Source organism: Canis lupus, chromosome 13, assembly GCF_003254725.2.
Source record: "Canis lupus dingo isolate Sandy chromosome 13, ASM325472v2, whole genome shotgun sequence".
NCBI classification, from domain to species: Eukaryota; Metazoa; Chordata; class Mammalia; order Carnivora; family Canidae; genus Canis; species Canis lupus.
Genome location: NC_064255.1, coordinates 4094184 through 4117706, shown reverse-complemented (window position 1 = coordinate 4117706; position 23523 = coordinate 4094184). Strand labels below are relative to the sequence as shown.

Here is a 23523-nt window from a genome sequence, read left to right as displayed (position 1 = left end):
TTTTTTTTTTGAGTTTTAAGAGTTCTTTGTAATTTAGGATAGTAGTCCTTTATAAGATATGTCTTTTGCAAATATTTTCTCACAGTCCATGGCATGTCTTCTCATTCTCTTGACAGTGTCTTTTACAGAGCAGATAGTCTTAATTTTAATAAGGTCCATTTAATCAGTTATTTTTTTCATTGTGCCATTGGTGTCCTGTCTTAAAGTCATTGCCATACCCAAGGTCATCTAGATTTTCTGAGGTGTTTATCTTCTAAGAGTTTTATAGTTTTGCAGTTTACATTTAAGTGTATAATCCATTTTGAGTTAATTTTTGTGAAGGGTATAAGGTCTTATGTATAGATTATTTTTTTCTTTTTTTTTTTTTGTATATGGATGTCCATTTGTTCCAATACCATTTGTTGAAGAGACTCTTTGTTCCATTGTATTACCTTTTCTCCTTAGATCTAAGGATCAGTTGACCATATTTATGAGGGGGTCTGTTTCTAGGCAATGTATTCTGTTCTTTTGATCTATTTGTTTTCGTGTTGTTTTTGTCAATAGCACACTGTTTTGATAACGTCACTTTATAATGAGCCTTGAGGTTGGGTAGTATCAGTCCTTTAGCTTTGTTCTTCAGTGTTGTGTTGGCTCTTCTGGGTCTTTTTCCCCCTCCATAGAAACTTTAGAATCAGTTTGTTGGTATCCACAAAATAATTTGCTGGGATTTTGATGGAGATCACAGGTGATGCATTTTTGGCAAGAATACCACAGAAGTGGTGATGTGCCCTTCACAGTGCATCATATCAGAAGGCACATGATGTTGATATGTCACATCTGGTGATGAGATTGTCCTTGATTAGTTAGATAAGATGGTGTTTGCCAGGTTTCTCATCTATAAAGTTACTATTTTCTCCTTTGTAATTAATAATATATACTGTGGGGAGATTCTTTGACTATGTAAGTATCTTTTTTTTTTTTAAGTTTCTTATTTTTATGCTTGATTTTAGCATCCACTGATGATTTTTTGCCTTAATTATTTCTGTGGGTTGGCCAAGTGGTTACCTTTTTAAATTTCCATCATTCCTCTTACACTTACTAATTGGAATTCGACCATAAGGAAGAATTTTTCCTCCTTGTCCATTTCTTTCTTTTTTTTTTTTTTTGTCCATTTATTTCTTATTCTGTTTATTTATTCTGTTTATTCTGTTTTCTTATTCTGTCTATTCTGTTTCTTTTCAGTTATTTATATCATTATGGTTTCATGGATATTTTATTCTATAGTTTATAATTCATTATGATTGATTATGTTGCTCAAATTGCCTTAGATTTGAGTTCTCTTTATAAATAAAACTTGGATATAACCAATTATAGAATGATTGAAATATAGCAATGGAATTTTATGATTTTAATGCTAATAAAATATGTAACAAAGGTAATAATAAACTATAATACATTTGATCTTGAATAAAACCTCTGTAAATCTACTCCAAAGAAGATTAGGGCTAATCTTAAGACTTTTTTAAAAATGCAGAGAGAAGCAATTTTTGAGTCCCCCTTACACATCCTTGCCCACACCACTTTGTGTACCCATGTTTTTCTGTGCCTTGTTCTCTTATCCACGTACATGCCCCAGAACAAACTGCATGAGCTTTCTTTGGCATTTGATTCATGAATTGCAGTATTGAGAAATGTCAGAAATGTCACAGTGCCCACTAAGTGATTGCCAGTTGTTTGTTTACCTTTATTTGGTTTTGCAGATGTCCACAAAGCATAGCACTTAAGGATTGATTGTTTCTCTTGGCCTCTATGAAAATCTCAGTTTGTTGATGGTGAAATTATGATGAAGTTATTTTTTATGATGAAGTTATTTTGTAAATTAAGAAATTTTATAGAGTCAAAAGTATTTTCCTTTATGGTACATTATTTCCCTCATGAGTACATAGTGGGTGTTTTTTTCATCTTTCTATGTTGATTACAATGAATTTTAAAGAAACTTGCAATTTTTCACATGTAATAGAAAATCTAGGACAGGCAGATCTTGAGACTCCAGAGGGGATTCTTATCCACAGATTTACCAAAACAGTCAAATATGAAAGAGACCATCCCTATATAGACCATGGTCCCCTATTCTCTTCCTTCAGAGTCGAGGCTTGCTCTCTTTGGATTATGAATCAGTCTCTGTATTTGAGAACTGCATTTGAAAGATTTTGGAATAATTGAGTTTTCTTTTCCATCAGCATAGATCGTTGATAATTGATCATTTATTTTGAATACATAGCAGACAAAATTTATGGGACTTTTAATATTTTTCCCTTTGGCTTTTTCACTGTCAGCAGATGTTTTTTTGTTAAACATTTCTAGTTGCTCCTGTTCATTCCTTTCATAATTACTCAAATTTATCCTGGAAGATTTTTCAAAAATCTCCTAGGTATTTTTGTTAAACTCATTTCAGGCCAAGTTAAGGGTAGAACAACAGATTTACTTGGGGAAGAGAGTTAATTGTGCTCAATAGTAAGTTTATTTATTTATTTTTTTCAATAGTAAGTTTAAAATGGAGATATTAGTATTTTTTTTTAAGATCTTTATTTATTTATTCATGATAGACCTAGAGAGAGAGAGAGAGAGGCAGAGACACAGGCAGAGGGAGAGAAGCAGGCTCCATGCCGGGAGCCCGACTCGGGACTCGATCCCAGGACTCCAGGACTGCGCCCTGGGCCAAAGGCGGGCGCTAAACCGCTGAGCCACCCAGGGATCCCTGAGATATTAGTATTTAAAGTCTCTTTATTCTGTTTATTGTCACTGGATATAATAGATAATAGATATAAGCTGCTTTTTGTTCATTTGAGCTACCATGTTTCTTTTGGAGTCTTCATCTGAGCTAATAGCGCTGTATTTGGAATGTGAAAGCCAAGGAGGTCACTATAATTATAAATAGTTGAAGCTGGCTAGGGGGGTAAGACAGTATGTAGTAGGGCTGTGACACACTAAGTGGATGGCCCTTTTTAAAGAAGGCAGCTGATTATTACCACCGGAGAATACAGAGCCATTGTTGCCAAATGCAAACTTCCATACCTCACCCCCACCTTTTTTTTTTTTTTTTTTTTTAGTATACTTTATGTTCAATGTGGGGCTTACACCCATAACCTTGAGATTGAGGGTCACATGCTCTACTGACTGAACCAGCCAGGTGCCCTTCACCCCAACCCTTTTTTTCTTTTTTGTCCCCAAAAAGCTGCAGTTCTGGATCTTTATGTGAATATTTTGACTTACGTGTTGGAACTAATTGATATTTTCACAGAAATAAATGTATATATCAGGCTACATACCACTCATATAGTATGTGTACGTCTGTGTGTATATACTCTTTTAAATAAACTTTTTATTTTAAGACAGCTTTAGGGCAGCCCCGATGGCGCAGCGGTTTGGTGCTGCCTGCAGCCTGGGGTGTGATCCTGGAGACCCGGAATCGAGTCCCACATCGGGCTCCCTGCGTGGAGCCTGCTTCTCCCTCTGCCTGTGTCTCTGCCTCTCTCTCTCTGTGTCTATGAATAAATAAATCTTAAAAAAAAAAAAAGACAGCTTTAGATTGACAGAAAAATTACAAATAGAATACTGAGAATTCTCATATACTCCACACCCAGTTTCTACTGTTACATGTTTAAACTGGTATAGTAAATTTTTTATAATTAATGTATATTGATACATTATTATTGACTGAGGCTGAAAGTTATTCATATTTCCTTAGTTTTCTCCTGTTGTCTTTTTTTCTGTTCCAGGATCCCATCCAGGGTATCACATTACATTCAGTCATTGTTTCTCCTTAGTCTCCTCTTGATTGTGATAGTTTTTCAGTTTGCCTTATTTTTGATGATACGTGTGTGTGTGTGTGTGTGTGTATTTTTTGTTCACCAACCAGCCAGACTTATGGTTAAGACTTAATTTTGATGAGCAAAGTACATGTAGTAGAAACTGGTTTTCCCAGGACTTTTGAGTTTAATGTGAAAATTTACATAGCTCACTAAAATTACAGGTAAAACGAATCACCCATTCCCATAGTATCTTTTTTGACCACTACTAAATCTCTCTTAATGTGTACTTAGTTCAATATATTCTTCTCTTTATATAGTGAGTTGATTAGAGGAAGGAATGTTAAGGAGCAATTGAAGTAGGGAGACTGGTAGGTTGTTTGGATTGTGATAGAAGAAACACTGTACAGTGGGTATGAGTGGGGAAACATGGTATCCTCTTTGGTAACAGATGAATGGGCAAAGCAGAGATATTTTGACAAATGTCTTTTAGGCTAATCTCAGTTGAGGGTTTGTATAGCAGAGATTGCAAATTGGTAGCCATTGGTGTTTTGATGGATAAATCCAGCAGTGAATTTGGGTATTTTTGGTGAACTGATTCTCTCCATTCTTCCCTGTTATCTTAACTTCACTTATTTTTGCAATCTTCATGGAGATTTGAGTTTACGATAACTGTAAGGTCTGCCCAGGAGTATATATATTTGGATAGTATATCTGATTAGGTTTCTAGCATTATTTACTTGGGAAAATGGTATGCATTCCTTGGTGGAAATAAGTTATAAACTAGGACATTTTGGAATGAAATTAATAATTAGGCTCTGATAGTAGGCTTAAACCGGCAATATCTCAAGCAAACTGGGACATACTGTCACCCTAATTATATCTTTTTTAAGATTCTTTAGTATGTCTCTCCCTGTTACCAAGTTGAAATAATATATTTAGATTTGAATGTTTAAAAATTTCAAAAGTAGTTCTACCTGAATTATATACTTCATTTTTCTAGGAAACCATGAATGTTTAAAAATTTCAAAATTTAAAATTTTAAAAATTTAAAAATTTCAAAAGTAGTTCTACCTGAATTATATACTTCATTTTTCTAGGAAACCATGAAGTAGAAATGCTGATTTAATATTTGATTTGAATACTTGTTTCATTGATCCTATATTATTTTCTATTGCATATGTTACAATGCATATAACTTGAAAATAATTGCTTTCTTTGATAACACATGACTTAATTTTTAAAACCAAGGTATAAAACACATAACAAAATTCACTGCCTTCGTCATTTTTAAGTGTACAGTTCAGTAATATTAACTATATTCACATTGTTGTGAAACAGATCTCCGGAACTTTTTCATTTTGCAAAACTGAAACTTTATACCATTCTTACCGCATTTATCCCCTCTCCTTAGCCCCGGGGAACTGCCATTCTGTTTTCTGTGTCTATGAATTTGACTGCTTTAGAGATCTCATTTAAATGGAATCCTACGGTTTTTTTCTCTTTGTGACTGACTGGCTTCATTCACCAGCATAATGTCTTTAAGGTTCAGCTATGTTGTAGCATGTGACAGAATTTCTTTCTTTTAAGGCTGAGTAATATTCCAATGTACTTAGATACTACGTTTTGTTTATCCATTCATTTGATGGACATCTGGTTGCTTCCACCTCTTGGCTACTGTAAATGTGGGTATGCAGATATCTCTTGAGACTGTTTTCAGCTCTTTTGCATATGTATCCAGAAGTGGGCTTATGTGGGTTACATGATAGTTCTATTTTTAATTTTTGATGAACCTCTATACTGTATTTCATAGCATTGTACTATTTTGCAGCCCTACCAGTACATGAATGCTCCCATTTGTAAACATCCTTGCTGTTAACACTTAAATTTTAATTTTCTAATTTTTGTTTTTGTTTCAATAGCCATCCTAATGGATTAAACATCTTTTCATATGCTTGTTGGCCATTTTTTTTTTTAAAGATTTTACTTATTTGCGAGGGAGAGAGAGAGAGAGAACGAACAGGGGGAATGGAAGAGGGGAAAGGAGAGAAGCAAACTCTCCGCTGAGTAGGGAGCCCAATGCTGGACTCAATCCGAGGACCCTGGGGTCATGATCTGAGCCAAAGGCAGATAGGCTTAAAAGACTCAGCCACCCAGGCATCCCTTGTTAGCCATTTGTGTATATCAACTTTGGAGAAATGTTTATTCACATCCTTTACCCATTTTTTAATTGTTTGTTGTTGTTGTTGTTGAGTGTAGGAGCTCTCTCTATATTCTGAGTATTAACCCATGATCACATATATGATTTGCAGATATTTTCTCCCATTTGTAGATTGCCTTTTCACTCTGTTGATTATGTCCTTTGCAGCTCAAAGGTTTTTATGTTTGATATAGTTCATTTTGTCTATTTTTGCTTTTAGTGCTTGTGCTTTTGGTGTCATATCTAAGAGATCAATGCCAGGTCTAACGTCATGAAGCTTTTCCTCTATATTTTCTAATAGGAATTTTAGTTTTAGGTTGTATGTTTAGGTCTTTAATAATTTTAAATTAATTGTTGCATGTTGCATAATGTAAAAGTCCAGTTTTATTCTTTTGCATATAGATGTCTAATTTTCCCAGTATCATTTGTTGAAGACACTGTCCTTTCCCTAATGAGTGGTTTTGGCACCCTAGTCAAAGATCATTTGACCACATATGCAGGATCTTATTTCTGGGCACTCTGTTCTGTTCCATTGGTTTGTCTTTATCCCAGTACCACACTGTTTTAATTATAGTAGTTCTGTAATAATGTTTCAAAATCACAAAGTGTGAGTTCTCTAGAATTTTGTCTTCTTCTTCTTCTTTTCTTTTCTTTTCTTTCTTTTTTTTTTTTTTTTTTTTTTTTTTTTAGAATTTTGTCTTTTTCAAAATTGTGTTGGCTCTTGAGAGTCTCTCAAGACTCCACGTGAATTTTAGGATGAATTTTTCTGTTTTTTGTAAAAAATGCCATTGGGATTTTGATAGGGATTATAATGAATGTATTGCTTTGAGTAATGGACATCTTAACAATATTAAGTCTTCCAGTTCACAAACATGAGATTTGTGTGTTTTTTATTGATGTTTACCTTAAATTTTCTTAGCACATTTGGTAGCTTTCCCTATACAAATCTCACCTCCTTGGTTAGATTTATCCTTAAGGTGTGTGTGTGTGTGTGTGTGTGTGTGTTTTGATGCTGTTGTAAATGGGATTATTTTCTTGATTTCCTTTTTGTTACTGTAATGTATTTTTAATGCTCCTTTGTTATTCTCTTGCTCTGTGAATGATGGGTTAGTATTACATTTATGAAATCTGTTACATAGCTGAGATTAATTGATGGTTCATACTGTAGCCCTGAGAACGCACAATATTGTTTTTCTCTAAAATTATCTTGAGCAGTTTTTAGGGTGTAGATACAGATACCACATAAACAATTGATAGAGTACATCAACAAGGGCAGAAAGCCATCAAACATGGTGATGCCAGGTTTTCTGGAGATTTTTTTTTTTTTTCCATTTTACTGAGGAAACTTTTAAGAGTTTTTTTTTTTTATTTAGACAGATTAGGCTTTCCAATTAAGTGAGAAGAGATCAAGTATTTGCTGTATATTAATTTGAAAATTGTTATGGTTAATAGTCAAACATTTTCAATGGAAAAAAAGGCTTGGAAAATCAAATTTAAACTAAATCTGTTGGCAATGGGAGGTTGAAGGTATCAACCTTAGATGAGTATAATGAGTAGTTGCGAGTAAAGTGCCTTTCTTCTAGATTGAATGATCTCTAAGTATTAGATTCACTTTAAAGAGGCATCAACTATACTCAGATTTTTTAAAATAAGATTCTGGCACTGTCATGATTTCTAAGGTTAATGTGATTTGGGGGAACATTTTCTTTAAGATCTGATTAAATGTAGAAAAGCAATTGTTTATGGTTATCTAGCTTAGTTGATTTGAAGATCCTTAATGCTCATGTTGGGGGCAAAAAGTGAAAATGGAAATGTCACATGCCCTTTCTAAGTTTTCTCATGTTAAGAAAAAATTAATGATTATTTTAAAAGTAGCTTCTTTTTGGTCAAGGTAGTTAATAGTAGTAATATTAATGGGCTAATATCTTTGCAAATAATGTTTTTATTCCATGCATAGCAGTGTGAGTCTTAAACTCTAAATAACACTTTTTTGTGTAACACATTGTTGATAGTTATGTCTGATGAGTCTTTCACATGAAAGGTGAGGCAAGGTGTGTCCTAAAACTTGTTTAAGAATTGTGACTAGAGGGATCCCTGGGTGGCGCAGCGGTTTGGCGCCTGCCTTTGGCCCAGGGCGCGATCCTGGAGACCCCGGATCGAATCCCACGTCAGGCTCCCGGTGCATGGAGCCTGCTTCTCCCTCTGCCTATGTCTCTGCCTCTCTCTCTCTCTCTATGTGACTATCATAAATAAATAAAATTAAAAAAAAAAAAAGAATTGTGACTAGAAATAATTGGAATGTGGAGCTTTAAAACATGATTCCAAAAGATGCAAAAATGTTATAGATATCTTTCTAAAGAGTGAATTTGCATGTAAGCATTTAAAAAATTGAAATAGTTTTAAGACTCAGTTATATTACCTTGTTCAATTAAAATACTGTAAAATCACTGTATCAATTAGACAGTTTTATCTTCACTTAAGGGAATGAATATAAGACACAAGGTGATCTTTTCAGAAAGATTGTTTAAAATGCTAATTCTCTAAATTCTCTACTGTTTAGAAGTCGATGGAGTTCTGGAGTTGGTGGAAGTGGAGGAGGGTCTTCTGGTAGGTCGTCAGCTGGAGCTCGAGATTCCCGCCGACAGACTCGAGTTATTCGGACTGGACGCGATCGAGGATCTGGGCTTTTGGGCAGTCAGCCCCAGCCAGTTATTCCTGCATCTGTCATTCCAGAGGAGCTGATTTCACAGGTATAGATCTTGTAGAACACTTCATATAAAGTAACAAAAGTTGAGGTTTAACTGAATATATTGGGCTGTAGTCATGACTCATAGCATGGATTGTGAAATACTGCTTTTCTGTAGTTGCCCCTAAAAAGCTGATTTTGATAAAAATGTAAGCAAAAGAGAATTAGCATAACACTCTAATTTTTAATTTCAGGCCCAAGTCGTTTTACAAGGCAAATCCAGAAGTGTCATTATTCGTGAACTTCAGCGAACAAATCTTGATGTAAACCTTGCTGTAAATAACTTACTTAGCCGGGATGATGAAGATGGAGATGATGGGGATGATACAGCCAGTGAATCTTACTTGCCTGGAGGTTGGTGGATCATCATTGTTTTCTTACCTCTGGAGAGAGAGACGTTTTTTGATTACAGAATGGAATTTTAGAGTACAATGGATTTTCTGATAGTTCTTTTCCAAAGTGGTAGATATTTCTCACTGTAATGTTTAGTTTGAGTCTAAAATACTTTTAAGGGAAAATGGGGAAATGTTTTTGTTCAGTAAGTAGTCTTATGTTTAATTCCATTAAAGACATGGATGTATGTGTGTGGCTTTATCACTGGCTGACAGATGACTCTAGAATGTTATTTTTTTGATGCCTTATTACTGAATATGTAAAAACTCCATTTAGACTTTTGACTGCATTATCTCTGTGATGTTATAATACATTAAATAAAGATCTTTTTTTGTTTGAGTATTTAGTAGGTAGCTCAAGTGGCAATCATGCATTTCATGTTCCTTAAAATCTTTGTTAATGATGTTAACTTTATTCTCTAGGTAGTTACTACTTTTTTTCTCAGGATATGTCAGTAGTCAGTTTCTCATTTTATCTGATTTAATTTTCAGAACCTTTCAATGGTCTACAGATATTTTCTGTATCTGCTTTATATTTGTTTCTGTTTATAGAGGATCTTATGTCTCTTCTTGATGCTGACATTCATTCTGCCCACCCAAGTGTCATTATTGATGCGGATGCCATGTTTTCTGAGGACATTAGCTATTTTGGTTACCCTTCTTTTCGTCGTTCATCACTTTCCAGACTAGGCTCATCTCGAGGTAATTTTGCATTTATTTCTTTGTGATCATTGGCTGGTTGTATTGAGGGATAGCAATAGAATTCACTGTGTCTGAATTTCTAATATTATTGTAATTATACAATAATAAATTATTACTTATTAGTGTTTTTGAATGCTTTTGGTATTAAACTAGTTATTTCTTATTTTGAAGAGCCACATATAGTACTTTACTTTAGAGATGATCTTATCTACACTGTGGAATACCTGTCAAGGGTTATGACTTATCTACCTATATTTTTAATTATAGGAATATGGATTCTGAACTAAAAGCAGAATTCTACTTTATAGTGACATGCAGCATTCAGAAAACAAGTCTCTTTAGTTTATTTGATTAGTTTATTTGATTAAAATAAAGTGATTATTCTGCATTTTAAATCCTGGTTAGATGGAAGAGTAAAATATGAAAAAATTTGATTGAATGGGATTGACCAATAATATATATAAATGATTAGCTTATTAAAATGTTATTTTCAGAAGTTTGAAATCCTTAAAAGGTATAGTACATAGTAGAAGTTAAAAGATTTACGAATGTGAGATTCTTTCTGTGTATGTTGATACAGATTTAGCTTGCATTTTAACTTTATTAAGTCAGTATTTTTATTTTCAGAATGTAAAACTACTTGATTCAAATAACAGACAAGAATCAGTTATATATTATTTACTGATCATTAGTAAACTGGAAAAGATGCCATGGTATATTAAGACCTTGCTGCAAATATCTAGTACTTAAAAAGCAAAGCTTAAAAATTACAAATCTTGGATGATCTTTTAGTTACTGAATATATTATGTAATAGCTTTAAAAAGTTTTAAATAAGTCCACACTTCACTGCCTTAAATATATCAAGTATTGCATTTTCAAATATTCAGTATTGAGCATAAATAACTCGTTTTAAATTTCTCCCTTTTGCTTTGCTGTAGGTCATTCTGTGTAGGCATTACGTTTTATTTGAACCATGTGGAACTGCTGGTACTTGACCATTTTCTGACCTTCATGGGTGGCAGTTTCATATGGTTCAATTTAATATTATTGTTTCTAGTCCTTATTATCCAAGGTTTGGAAAGTATATCTTGATTACCTACTTAAAAAAATAATGTAATGAGCAAACAGAAAAACAAAAACAAACCCCAAACAACAAAACTGGCTTTAGAGAGTTTGTAGGCCAATTGCAGGGGAAGCATTTTTGCATGGAAATCTTTCTGTAAAGATTATTAAAAGAAAAAAAAAAGAGGCTTATCTGATTTCTCAAAAATTTGTGAGACCATGAAAATCCAGCCTGTAAAATTACACCAAACGGGAGCTTGAATTATCAAAATTTTTGTAGTTAATGTTAATGGATTTGTATTTTAGCCATTTCAGGTGTTTTTCCTTGTATGTGTACGGTTTTGTTTTGTTTTGTTTTTTGATAACTGAAGACATTCTAACAAATATTCTTGTTTGGTTTACATATGTGTCTAATGTGTTGAAATTCTAATTTATGCACATTCTTTAATAAAGTTATGGTAAGCACTTTCAATGAAAGCCCCAAATTTTAAACTCCATTTTAAAAATCCAGTTTAAAATAAAGTAATTCTGCTCTAAACACATGTAGTTGGAATTCAAAAATGTCTGCCTCTACATAGTTCTTAAAAATACTAGTTTATAATTTGCATACCTTCGCTTGAAAGAGTTAATGTTTTGAATGTTGCATGTCAGGCTTTTTAGATATACATTTACATTAAATTTTTGTGAGTAGATAAACTGCTGTTAGTTGCATCCTGAAGGGTCTTTACTAGAGAGTGGCTTACTTTTATCCCACTGGTGTGACCCAATTGCATACCAGTTCTCCTTCTTCCCTTAGAGAGAGACTCTGAGCTGTTGCGTGAACGTGAATCTGTTTTACGTTTACGTGAACGGAGGTGGCTTGATGGAGCCTCATTTGATAATGAAAGGGGCTCCACCAGCAAGGAAGGAGAGCCAAACTTGGATAAGAAGAATACACCTGTTCAAAGTCCAGTATCTCTAGGAGAAGATTTGCAGTGGTGGCCTGATAAGGTATTTGGAAAAATTCCCACCCTTTCCATTTAAATGGATTTCTGGCAAACCCCACCCCTCAAAAAAGTTTCTGTTTTACTTCAGATTTTTATACTACCATTATTTTAAAAAACACAGACATAAATGATATTTTTGTTTTGTTTTAAAATATACATAGAACATCTTTATTTGGCACTACATGAGTCATCTTTGTGAGGTATGTTCAGTGGTGCTATTATTTAGGTGGTTTGTTTTATTTTTGTTTTTCCTACTTGATGAAGTAAATCAGAGAAATCGGAATGGTAATTCCAGATAACACATCGGCATTCTGTTTCAGGACTTCTGGTCATAATTTTGCCAGTAACTGATGGTACTTTGTAGAAATTTGTTTTGTAGGTCCTTCGTAGAAATTTGTTTTGTAATGTGAAGTGGACCCCAGTTACTGCAGGGCAGGTTCGTGGTCATTGATACAAAGCATGCATGTCAGGGCAAGATTAGGGATCTGTGTTTCTTTGATTAGTTAGCTGTCCTGTTTCATGGCAGTGAATTCCAACAGACTCTAAATGCTTGGGAGACAAAGCAGGCTGAACAGGAATGGACTAGGGGAGTTCTGCTCTGCATCCCGAGGAGAAGTACAGTGACTGGCTTCTAGAAAACATCCAAGATTTGTTAAGTTGATTTGAGTCTTTAAAAATACATTACTGCTGCATGTGAAGCAGAATGTCTACATCCTATTGATGCTGTGTAGGTTTTATTGTCATAAGTGCTTGGTAATGGCTTCTGTAGGAAGCCATGTTTTCCATCTCTTTTTTGACATCCTTTTTCTTATTTCCAGAGCCATGAGTAGAAAATTTTCTTAAGTAGAAGTAAAGTAAAAAACTTAATCTCTAGCAGATAAGGATATTCTGATAGGGATTTCTTTTTTTTTTCTTTGAAGTTGAATTTGAATTTGAGATATTAAAAGAAAATATTGTTTAACTTTCTGAATTTTTTTTTCAGTTACTGTGAATCTTGATGTAGTTCATTTATTTTCCTCTGTATTCCGCTCATGTGGAAAGCTTGAATGCAAGAAGGAACATGAATTTTAATCAGTCTCTTTGTAAGCAAAAGGTTATTCTGTTTTCTTTGGCAGCTGACAAACTCTCCCTGAATTAGCATTCTCTTACTTATTTCCATAAAAGTAGACATGTCCTAAGTTCTACCTTTATTCCATATGGTAGAAGGTGATTTAAACCTAGGCCCCCCCTATTTTTTTCTGTAATTGTTCTGTGTTTCCTATTTCTCTTGCCTGGATCAGGCTGGGTCTCCCTCATGTTGGCAAGAAGTAATAGAGGATTCATGAATCTTGTTTTCACAGTGCCATCACATATATATTATTAGTCTGGGCTTCTTTATCATGTATTATTTTTGGTGAATGAAAGTGTTTTAAACAGTACAAGTTTAGCAAGCTTCTTCCCTAGCCAGTGTGTGCTGTGATAGATTTAGCTAGTCTTTATTGGTCTTTACTGATGGGCATGTTTTTAGTACAGCTTGTTTTCAGAGACAGTTAATAAGTACATCATGAGATCTTGAGACTGTGCAGACATTTACTTAGTGTGTTATTTCCTTGATGTTTAGACATTGAATAAAGGAGGAATAGGAGTGTTTGAAACAAAGTATATTCTACCTATACTTTTTTTTCCTGTTAAGTATCTAATTTAAAATATTGTCACTGAAACAGGATCATAGGGGAAGAGAGGGAAAAATAAAACAAGATGAAATCAGAGAGGGAGACAAATGATAAAAGACTTTTAATCCTAGGAAACAGGGTTGCTGGAGGGGAGGAGAGTGGGATAATGGGGTAATTGGGTGATGGGCATTAAGGAAGGCACATGATATTATGATCACTAGCTCTTATATAAGACTGATGAATCACTGAACTCTACCTCTGAAACCAGTAATGCACTACATGTTAATTAATTGAATTTAAATAAAAAACATTGTCACTGAAAAGATAACACTTTTTATTAGCTTATGATTGAAATTTAGATATCAAAAATTTCAGTTTAGGGAAAGAAAATAGCTTAAGCCTAATCAAACTCTTAAGTATTGTCATAGTTATCAACAAATACCAGTAGGTGATTGTTTGTGCAGCTGACTACTACCCTCAGTGGAGCCATCAGTGGATCATGGTTAAAGAAGATGTAAGCACACACACATATTCACACATACACTTGAATATTATTCCGCCATAAAAAAAGAAGGGAATATTGCCATTTGTGACAACATGGATGTACCTCAAGGGCATTGTGCTGGGTGAAATAAGTCAGAGAAAGACCAATACCGTATAGTCACTTTTATATATGGGATCATCAAAACAGAACAAAACAAAACACTAAGCTCATAGATTGAGAGAACAGATTGGTGGATATCAGAGGCAGGACATCAAGATGTAAACAGAAAAAGTTTTTTTTTTTTTATAAATTAAAAAAAAATTTTTTTTTAATTTTATTTATTCATGATAGGCACACAGTGAGAGAGAGAGAGAGAGAGGCAGAGACACAGGCAGAGGGAGAAGCAGGCTCCATGCACTGGGAGCCCGACGTGGGACTCGATCCCGGGTCTCCAGGGTCGCGCGCCCTGGGCCAAAGGCAGGCGCCAAACTGCTGCGCCACCCAGGGATCCCCCAGAAAAAGTTTTAAAAACTTTTAAAAAATAGGCATAAAAGTTTTTTCCCTTATTATTTTTCAGTCTCTTAAAAGATATGAAAATTGGAAATTATCATAGGGATATTGAAAGCTCCATTAAGACAGAGGTGAGGGTCATTCAAGTCATTGTTAATTCAGTAACTTTGATTCAGTGCATACTTTGTTAGGCCTTTTGCTGATGAGTTAGCGTTTTGTAGACGGCAGACCAGTGATGTTAATACTTTGGAGTAAGCACCATTATAGAATTAGGTACAAGAGGCTTTAGGGAATCATAGGCAGCCAGAGCAATTGTTAAGAGTGTGTACTCTAGAGGCAGACTACTTAAGTGTTCATATCCTGACCTGCTAGCTTTGTGGCATTGGGCAAGTCCTTTAACTTCTCTGGGCCTTTGTTTTTCATCTATAAGATGGGAATAATAACGGTTTTTATCTTGCAAGATTGTCATGAGAATTAAAAGACTCAGTATGTAAAGTGTAAAGAGCAAGGAGAAGCAGGGTCCTCTTTACAAAGAGAACAGGTAGTTTCTGTAGGTCATGGAAGGGTGAGAGCCCAGTAGGTTTGGGTATTCCAAGTGGGCCTTTGTGGCAATAATATTTTGTGTGTCAGATTCTCTGCTGGTAGAGTTGGGCACAAGCTGAAAGAGGTACGATCATGTCCTTAGTCTTACTGGGCTATAAAATGCAAAGAATGAAAAAGGGTTTGTTACAATAATAATATAGCATAATAGGAAATTAATGGGTAGTCTGTGTCTACTTAAGGGAGGGCCTTTAAGTCCAAGTTCCTGGCCAAGGTTGAACTAGCCAAGTTTATACTGGTTTCTGACTAATTTTACCCTAGAATGTCAAACCTTTTTTTTTTTTTTTAAGATTTTATTTATTTATTTGACAGAGAGACAAGCAGAGGGAGAGGGAGAATCAGGCTCCCCAAGGAACAAAGAGCCTTATGCAGGACTGGATCCCAGGACCCTGGGACCAGAACTTGAGCTGAAGGCAGACAACCAACTGAGCCATCCAAGCGCCTCAAGAATGGCAACTTTTTATTAGGCTGCCCTGTCTCTTCATCATTCCTTCCTCCCTTCCCAGCACCCCACTATGCCCCATTTCTTTCCCTCTTCCCGTTTGCTTTTTGTACATTATATTTCTGGAAGTAGCTGTGATAATTGGTAAGAAGATGCTATCTTCTCTTTAGATGATTATCTCACATGGCTTCATTTTACTTCTCAGTCAATTCTGGAATTTACTTTTCTCAGACTAGAAATTTAGTTTTATGTTGCTAAATATCTACATGTAAAATGTAACTATATATATGTATTTATGCTGGCCTGCTTCCAACAAGAATCTAAGGTGACTTATAAGGGAAAAAAGGATGCAGCTACAGTCATGATAGACTGTTACCAGGAGAATGCCCAGATGAGAGTAAAGTAAGAGACATGGGAGAGAGAGGAAGGAGTAAAGTTACACAGAAATCCATGCTGAGTTAATATGCTGAAACTGAACATAAAGTTTGCTTTGTGTCCCACAATAGCCACTTTCAAGTTAAAGCATGTACGTTGTTTTTTCTTAAGTTTTGACCCCTAGGTAATTTCTGTCATATTTTTGACAGTTACTGTCTCCTTTTGGGAAGGGATTTCTAGTTGGATTGATGACCTCAGTTCATTTATTTATTGTTCTTCAGACAGTTGGAAATTTATTGAGAACTTTAACCACTAGTGACTTGATTTTTGTTTAAAAAAAAGGGGGGGCTGCAAAGTCCTGCTGTGTTTGTTTTTTTTTTTAAGATTTCCTTTATTCATGAGAGTCACAGAAAGAGAGAGAGAAGCAGAGACACAGGCAGGAGAAGCAGGCTCCATGCAGGGAGCCTGATGCGGGACTTGATCCCGGAACTCCAGGATCACATCCTGGGCCAAAGGAAGGCACTAAACCGCTGAGCCACCCAGGGATCCCACTACTGCTGTTTAAAGACCGTGTGTATTTATTATTTCCAATTGGGTTGAAGCAGGCCCGAACTTGCTCAGAGGCAGCCATTAATATTTCATTAAAACAATAAATGTTTTCTATGACATTATGAAATAAGTGAGCTAAATTACTGTTCTTTTGTGTTGTGTTTGATTGTATTTCTTTGCATAACAAATCTAAATAAGGCCAGAAACAGTAGGTGATTATTTCATCATTTTCCTTTGTTTGGGCACACAAATTTTCCACATTTGTCCATAATGGATTTTCAGGGCCTTTGGGGTTCATTTAGCTCATTCAGGACTTACCTGGGGAATATTGTCCTGTCTTTGAGGATATTAGGTAAGTCACTTCTGAGGGGGCCTCATGTTCCACCCTCTTCCTGTAGGGATGATTAGTTCAGGATTGTACTGTTCTAGCAAGGCATTTTATCTGGAGAAGTTGGAGTTAAAATTCATTTGTTCATTCAGTTAAGGTACTCCTACTATGTGCCATGTGTCATGTGCCATGTTGGCCTGTGGAAAAGTAGAGCTGACTACGATTTGAACCCTCCACAGGGGATTCCGTGGAGAAGACAGACATTTAACCACAAAATAATGTCTTCACGGTATGATCAGTGATAAGACTTGACGGTGTGAATACAGTGCATTGGGGTTCACAGTGGGAAATGAATAAAACCACCTGAGAGATTGGACAGAGACTTCATAGAGGAGATGATATCTGAGCAGCATTTTTAAGGTTAAGTAGGCATTGACCAAGATGCAGAGGCATTCCAGATATATCAAGCATGAGCCTAGAGTCATGAAAGGGCATGGTGTGTTTGTGAAACAATGAGAAATTCAGACTTGCTGCAGTGTGGTAGGGAGTAGAAGAGCAAAATGGAGCAAGACTGTGAGGGCCTCGGGCAATTTGCCGCAGGTTTAAGATGGTCTGTAGTCACTAGGAAGCAAACAGAGTTCTTAGAGAAGTGACATGATGAGATTGTGGGTTTCTGGTTGTTTTGTTTTGTTTTGTATTTTAATGAGGTAGGCATTACTGGCATTTCAGGAGAAAGGAAGAGGAAAAATCTGGAATCTGTTCAGAGACTGGTAGAATTGTCGCGGAAAGGAACTGTGAGCATTTCAATCAAAGGAATGGCAGCGGGCACAAAGGAAGGGAAGAATCTGGGGAATTTGAAGCAAAGGCAGCACTGGTTTACTAGTCACTATGTTGTTGAGAGAGAAGAGGCAGAAGTGACCAGTATCCCTAGGTTTTCATGTCTCTCTCCTGTTAAAGAGGGGTGATGGATGTCACTTGTGGAGAGTGACTGCAAGGCATGTGCAGCTTTGGAGGATTTGATGAATTCATTTTATAGGTGGGAGGGTGGTTTAATACCTTCAGGTAGATAACTCTTGTGGGTTAATGTGGAGGTAGGAGATTTTTTTTTTTTAATTTTTATTTATTTATGATAGTCACAGAGAGAGAGAGAGAGAGAGAGAAAGAGAGGCAGAGACATAGGCAGAGGGAGAAGCAGGCTCCATGCACCGGGAGCCCGACGTGGGATTCGATCCCGGGTCTCCAGGATCGCGCCCTGGGCCCAAGGCAGGCGCCAAACTGCTGCGCCACCCAGGGATCCCAACATGTTAAAATCATGATGCCTCAGTGGATGCAGTCTGTTAGGCTGAGGGTAGAGCAGAATTTGAATAAAGGGACGAGGGCAGAATCTGGGGCAGGGACTACATGGTGGTAGAGGGGGTTGAAGAAAATAGCTGTGAAAATAGGAGGAAAACCAGAACAGATGAACAGGATCAAATGGTTTGAAGAATTTAAAGAGAAGATTAATTAAACGCGTGGGGCTAATATGGTGCAGTTCTGGTTCTGAGTAAGAAGCTGATAAGGTGAAGCATACGCCAAGCAATTCACTTTACCATAAGTAATATTAAAGGAAAGATTAGTTTGATGGTTGTTGAGGTTATGAGAGAGGCTTTCAACCCATGTGTGTAGGTTACCTTTAAATAAGAAAGAAGGGTACTTCCTTCTCTGAGATGAAGGTGGGGAGGACAGGAGGAGAATGGTGTTTTTTCATTACCTAAATCAAGAAAACTAGGAATATTCAGCAAGCTTGTGCTTTTCTGAGTAGGAGGTGAAGTTGGGGACAGAGTAATCATAGTTGAATTTGAGTGAGCACTAATTGGTGCTGGGCTCTGTCCTGTGTACTTTATAAATGTTAACTGTCTTTGGTTTTTATCTTCTACTCCTTAGAGGTGAAGAAAGGGGGTTCAGGGAAATTATAAAACTTAATCCAAAGTTACATACTTGATAAGTACTGGATCCTGACTTGGAGCTCACTTGGTCTGATCCCATCATCCTTTAACCAAAGGAAGGTGAAGGAGGTGTGAGATAGGTTTTGATGTAGCAAGCAGCCTTGGAGGGAGTAGATGAGGGTTTTCAGACACCTGTGGTGAAGGGGAAGACAGGAATTACTGACTTGCAGAATTTCAAATTTGGTCTCCTATCCTTCTGTGGAATGACTTGAAAATAGGGCTGGCTGATCATGGTAAAATAGAAGATTAAATAAAATGTGTGTTCCTTTGGTATACTTCTGCAGCATGACCTGTTGTTACATTGTAAATCGTGGCTGACATTATAGGCTTTAGCTGAGCACTATAACCCATCTGACCAAATAAGATTAGAATTTGACAGAAAAGCAAAAATGTCACCATTAGTTTATCATACTTCAGAACCAGAATTCCAAAGAGAAGCAGTGTATAGACAAGTAGCAAAAGTACAACCAAAAATCTATTTTTGGCAGGTTTTGCTGTGTGTGTGATTTCTGTATAGCTTCACCACTCCAATCATATTAACATTATGTTGAGAATTATTATTGATATTCATTTACATTTATTGACCAAGATTTTTAGAATTTAATTGCATTGAAATCCTGGCCATATGCATTACTTTAAAACTAAATGAACTTTTGCTTTAAAAAAAAAATGTAGGCCTTTGTTTCAGGAGCTTGGAAGAGCCTAGAGGGAAGCAGTCTTCTGTCTTGAGGTTTGACTCTCCCAGCTTCAGCTTCTTATTCTTTTTTCTTGATTTATTTGGCAATTTATTGAGCACTTACTCTGTGCACTGTTCTAAGAAGTGGGGATACAGTGGTGGATAGGCAAAGCTTATATTCAAGTGACTAGACTATCAATGAGTAATACAGTATGTCAGATTGTGAAATGCAATGACCTAAAAATAAGTAGAGTAAGCAGATGGCATATGAAAGTGCTGGTTTTTATAGGTAGTGTGGTGAGAGGTCTCATTTGAGCAGACTTGATTAAGGAGAGGGATTGAGTCACCTAAGAAACAGTGCAAGAGAACAGCAGAGACATGGCAGGATCCTGCAGGTATAGTAGAAGGCTTATGTGATTGGAGGACAGTTAAGTGAGTTCAGAAGGGAGCCAGGGCCACATTACGGAGTGCTTTGCAGTCTGTGCTGAGACTTTGCATAGCTGTGATTTATATGTTCACAGAATTAATCCAGATTTGATGAAGTGATTAAAACTATTAGGTTTGGCAGTTGTCATATTTATACTCTAGTATTATTTTTTACTTTATAGGATGGAACAAAATTCATCTGTATCGGGGCTCTATATTCTGAGCTTTTGGCTGTCAGCAGTAAAGGGGAACTTTATCAGTGGAAGTGGAGTGAATCTGAGCCTTACAGAAATGCACAGGTATTTTATCATATTAAACTTGCATTGAATAGCTCTACGTATCGACACACAAAATGGTAATCATTTTTCTTATGCTTTCAAAGAATCCTTCACTGCATCATCCACGAGCAACATTTTTGGGGCTAACCAATGAAAAGATAGTCCTGCTGTCTGCAAATAGCATAAGAGCAACTGTAGCTACAGAAAATAACAAGGTACAGAACACTGCATTGATTGAGAAAGATTTTATGCTTAAATTCTTGATTTTCTTCCTCTCCTTGCCCCCTTTCCGTCTTTGCATGTTTTGTCTAACTGGATGCACAAACACAAAGCATCTTAAACCTAAAGAGAGTAATCCAATGTCTAATCTTTTTGTTGCTAGTTTGTCCCTGTACGACAATCCAGCTTTTAGAGGAGATTTTTCCTTTAAGGGAAGGAAACAATATTCAAGATAAGGCCTGACAAAAGAGTTGCTATTGAAAAGCTGGAAGGAGATGGATTTGGAACAGATGGGTTATTATACCTTGGGTTATCAGTTTGGGTTTTGAGTCACTAAATTCTTCTGAAAATTGTTGAAGCAAATGTTTAATTTTGATTAATTTCTTAGAAATGGCTTTAGACATTCATTTCTATTACTGCTACTTTGATTTATTTTTGTGAGGAAAATATTTTAGGTTGTAGTCTTAATTAAGAACCTTTTCTGAATTACTTTACTGGCATTTTAGAATTGCAGTCCATACAGTATATTTTCCTAGTTTTGACCACAATCCTTTTCGAAAGACTACTTGTTTTTTATTCATTTAAGCCTCTATTATTTTACTCTTTAGGTTGCTACATGGGTGGATGAAACTTTAAGTTCTGTGGCTTCTAAATTAGAGCACACTGCACAGACTTACTCAGAACTTCAGGGTGAACGGATTGTGTCTTTACATTGCTGTGCCCTTTACACCTGTGCCCAGCTAGAGAACAATTTATATTGGTGGTGAGTATTACAAGGAGGGGGAGTTCCTTATCAGCGAATGCTTTTAGGTACATAGGTAAGTGCTTTGAATAGTGGAATACCAACATGAGAAAGTTGGCCAAAAATTGTAAAAGATAATGCTTTACAGGGAGGGAAATTCCACTTTGGAGCAAAGTAATATTTTTTAAAAAGGACACCTTAAAAAACATTATAAAAGTAACACATACTTAGTGACTATATAATTATGGAATTAAAAATAAAATACAGGAGAAGTGTACATCACCCACCATCCTACAATCTAAAGATAACTATTGTTAGCATTTGGGAGTATGTAAATCTTATTTTCCTAAACGTAAATGTGTGCTTTGCTTTTACATAATTGGAAGCATAGGCTATAGGGTGTCTTTTTTATGCCTTTTTTCATTCAATAGCATTGCTTAAAATATAATTTTAGGGACACCTGGGTGGCTCATTGGTTGAGTGCGGGCGTGATCTTCGCTTCAGGGCATGATCCCGGGGACCTGGGATCAAGTCCCGCATCTGGCTTCTCACAGGGAGCCTGCTTCTCCCTCTGCCTATGTCTCTGCCTCTCTCTCTGTGTCTCATGAATGAATAAATAAAATCTTTAAAAAAAAATTTTTTAAGGTTATTAAAGTATTTCATTGGATGAATATTCTGTGCCTTCCTTAGTTATTCCTTTACTGTTTGAGACTAAATGTATTTTCTGTTATGTTTTAAGGCATTAAGGTAAATTTGCATTGGCAGAAATCTTATATAAGGGAATCTACTAATGAAATAGAGTTATTTGGCCGAAAATTTTGAGTCATCAGTTAACCATAAATTTTAATCCCTAAAGGTTTAATAAGAATGGATTCAGTTATGTATTAAACCTCTGATCAAGTTATGATTAAGAATAAGTTACACATGCTACTATTCTGAAGCAAAAATACTGTAATATGTGTAATTTCAGATTTATTTAGTAGGCTTCTTTGCTGCTTACTTCACCAATTTATACTTTTTCTTTTCAGGGGTGTAGTCCCTTTTAGTCAAAGAAAAAAAATGTTGGAGAAAGCTAGAGCAAAAAATAAAAAGCCCAAATCTAGCGCTGGTATTTCTTCAATGCCAAACATCACTGTTGGTACCCAGGTAAGTGATTAGAATGAAGCCTGTCGTAAGGAACATTGTTTCTCTTCAAAATTGCTTTCTTCCTGTGTAAGCAGTTTTACAAATGAAAGTCATCTGAAGACTGGATTCCAGTACCTTGTATGTGCTTTTTATTCAGTAGTGGAGTAACAGAGATTCTGCCCCCGTGTTGGTAGGTTCTCAGATTTGCCTAATTTTAAGAATCACTTGGTACTTAAATGCAGAGCCTGGAGCTCCTTACCTGAAACATTCCTTCAGTTTGAGAGTATGGCCCAAGTATCATAGTGTCTGACAAACATCCCAGGTGATAAACAGCCAGGCAATTTGAAAGATGCTGCTCTTGGGGATGTTGTCAGCACAAGGCAGGAGGCTTCATCAGATCCCTGTTTCTACTGGTTTTTCTTTTTTGACTCTGAGATGGTTTTAGGCTCCTGTCTTATAGATAAGTAATTTTTCTCATACCTCAGTGGATCAAAGTGTGGTTCAAGGACTTCTGCTGATTTCTCCATTCTTTCAGGAAATCAGCAGTCTTTTCTCTTCTGTTTACATATCTGTGTGAAGCTGAATTGTCTTCATAACACTTGAGTCAAAAGTAATGTATCACAACAACTAGAATGCAGAAGCTGACATGGGAATGTCTTCTGTTAAAACAGACAGAGAGATTTGCAAAGATGTAAACAATGCTACTTTTCTTGCTATTCTTTTTAAAGATGTAGTTATGTTTCATAAAATTGTTTATATTAACTTGGGGCTCATTATTGTTAAACATTTAAAAATTTCTCAGTATTAATCATACATTAAATACAAACTAGAGGGATCCCTGGGTGGCGCAGCGGTTTGGCGCCTGCCTTTGGCCCAGGGCGCGATCCTGGAGACCCGGGATCGAATCCCACATCGGGCTCCTGGTGCATGGAGCCTGCTTCTCCCTCTGCCTGTGTCTCTGCCACTCTCTGTGTGTGTGACTATCATAAATAAATAAAAATTAAAAAAAAAAAACAAACTAGATAGGACCCAAATAAGAGATTTTTGAGTCCTCAGTAATATCTATCTATCTATCTATCTATCTATCTATCTATCTATCTATCATCATCTATCTATCTATTTATATTCATGAGAGACAGAGAGAGACAGAGAGAGAGAGAGGCAGAAACACAGGCAGTGGGAGAAGCAGGCTCCATGCAGGGAGCCCAGCATGGGACTCGATCCTGGGTCTCCAGGATCACGCCCTGGGCCGAAG

General features: G+C 36.1%; 1 protein-coding gene and 1 long non-coding RNA gene across 20 annotated transcripts in view; one reads left to right on the top strand and one right to left on the bottom strand.

The window, feature by feature from the left end:
* LOC112661978 (uncharacterized) overlaps positions 1–23523 on the bottom strand; it is a 165901-nt gene that overhangs the window by 30069 nt on the left and 112309 nt on the right. For 8 of the 14 annotated variants that reach the window (XR_007401852.1, XR_007401859.1, XR_004815240.2 and 5 more), the window contains 2 exons: positions 22749–22927; positions 18795–18934 (listed from right to left, as the gene is read on the bottom strand). The exons of 2 other annotated variants lie outside the window; for them this stretch is intronic. This is a non-coding gene — a long non-coding RNA (uncharacterized LOC112661978). Of the gene's footprint in view, positions 1–8977; positions 9118–11909; positions 12919–16260; positions 18935–22748; positions 22928–23523 lie in introns of those variants that run through there. 4 more of the 14 variants (XR_007401854.1, XR_007401856.1, XR_007401857.1 and 1 more) reach the window with 4 other exon arrangements.
* Positions 1–23523, top strand: part of UBR5 (ubiquitin protein ligase E3 component n-recognin 5) — a 135869-nt gene that overhangs the window by 49709 nt on the left and 62637 nt on the right. For 4 of the 6 annotated variants that reach the window (XM_025450118.3, XM_025450122.3, XM_025450117.3 and 1 more), the window contains exons 6-13: positions 8549–8738; positions 8929–9088; positions 9679–9828; positions 11670–11881; positions 20087–20203; positions 20287–20397; positions 21010–21164; positions 22172–22289. In XM_025450118.3, the coding sequence (XP_025305903.1) occupies positions 8549–8738; positions 8929–9088; positions 9679–9828; positions 11670–11881; positions 20087–20203; positions 20287–20397; positions 21010–21164; positions 22172–22289 (1213 nt within the window). The remainder of the gene's footprint in view (positions 1–8548; positions 8739–8928; positions 9089–9678; positions 9829–11669; positions 11882–20086; positions 20204–20286; positions 20398–21009; positions 21165–22171; positions 22290–23523) is intronic. The other 2 variants (XM_025450120.3, XM_025450121.3) reach the window with 1 other exon arrangement.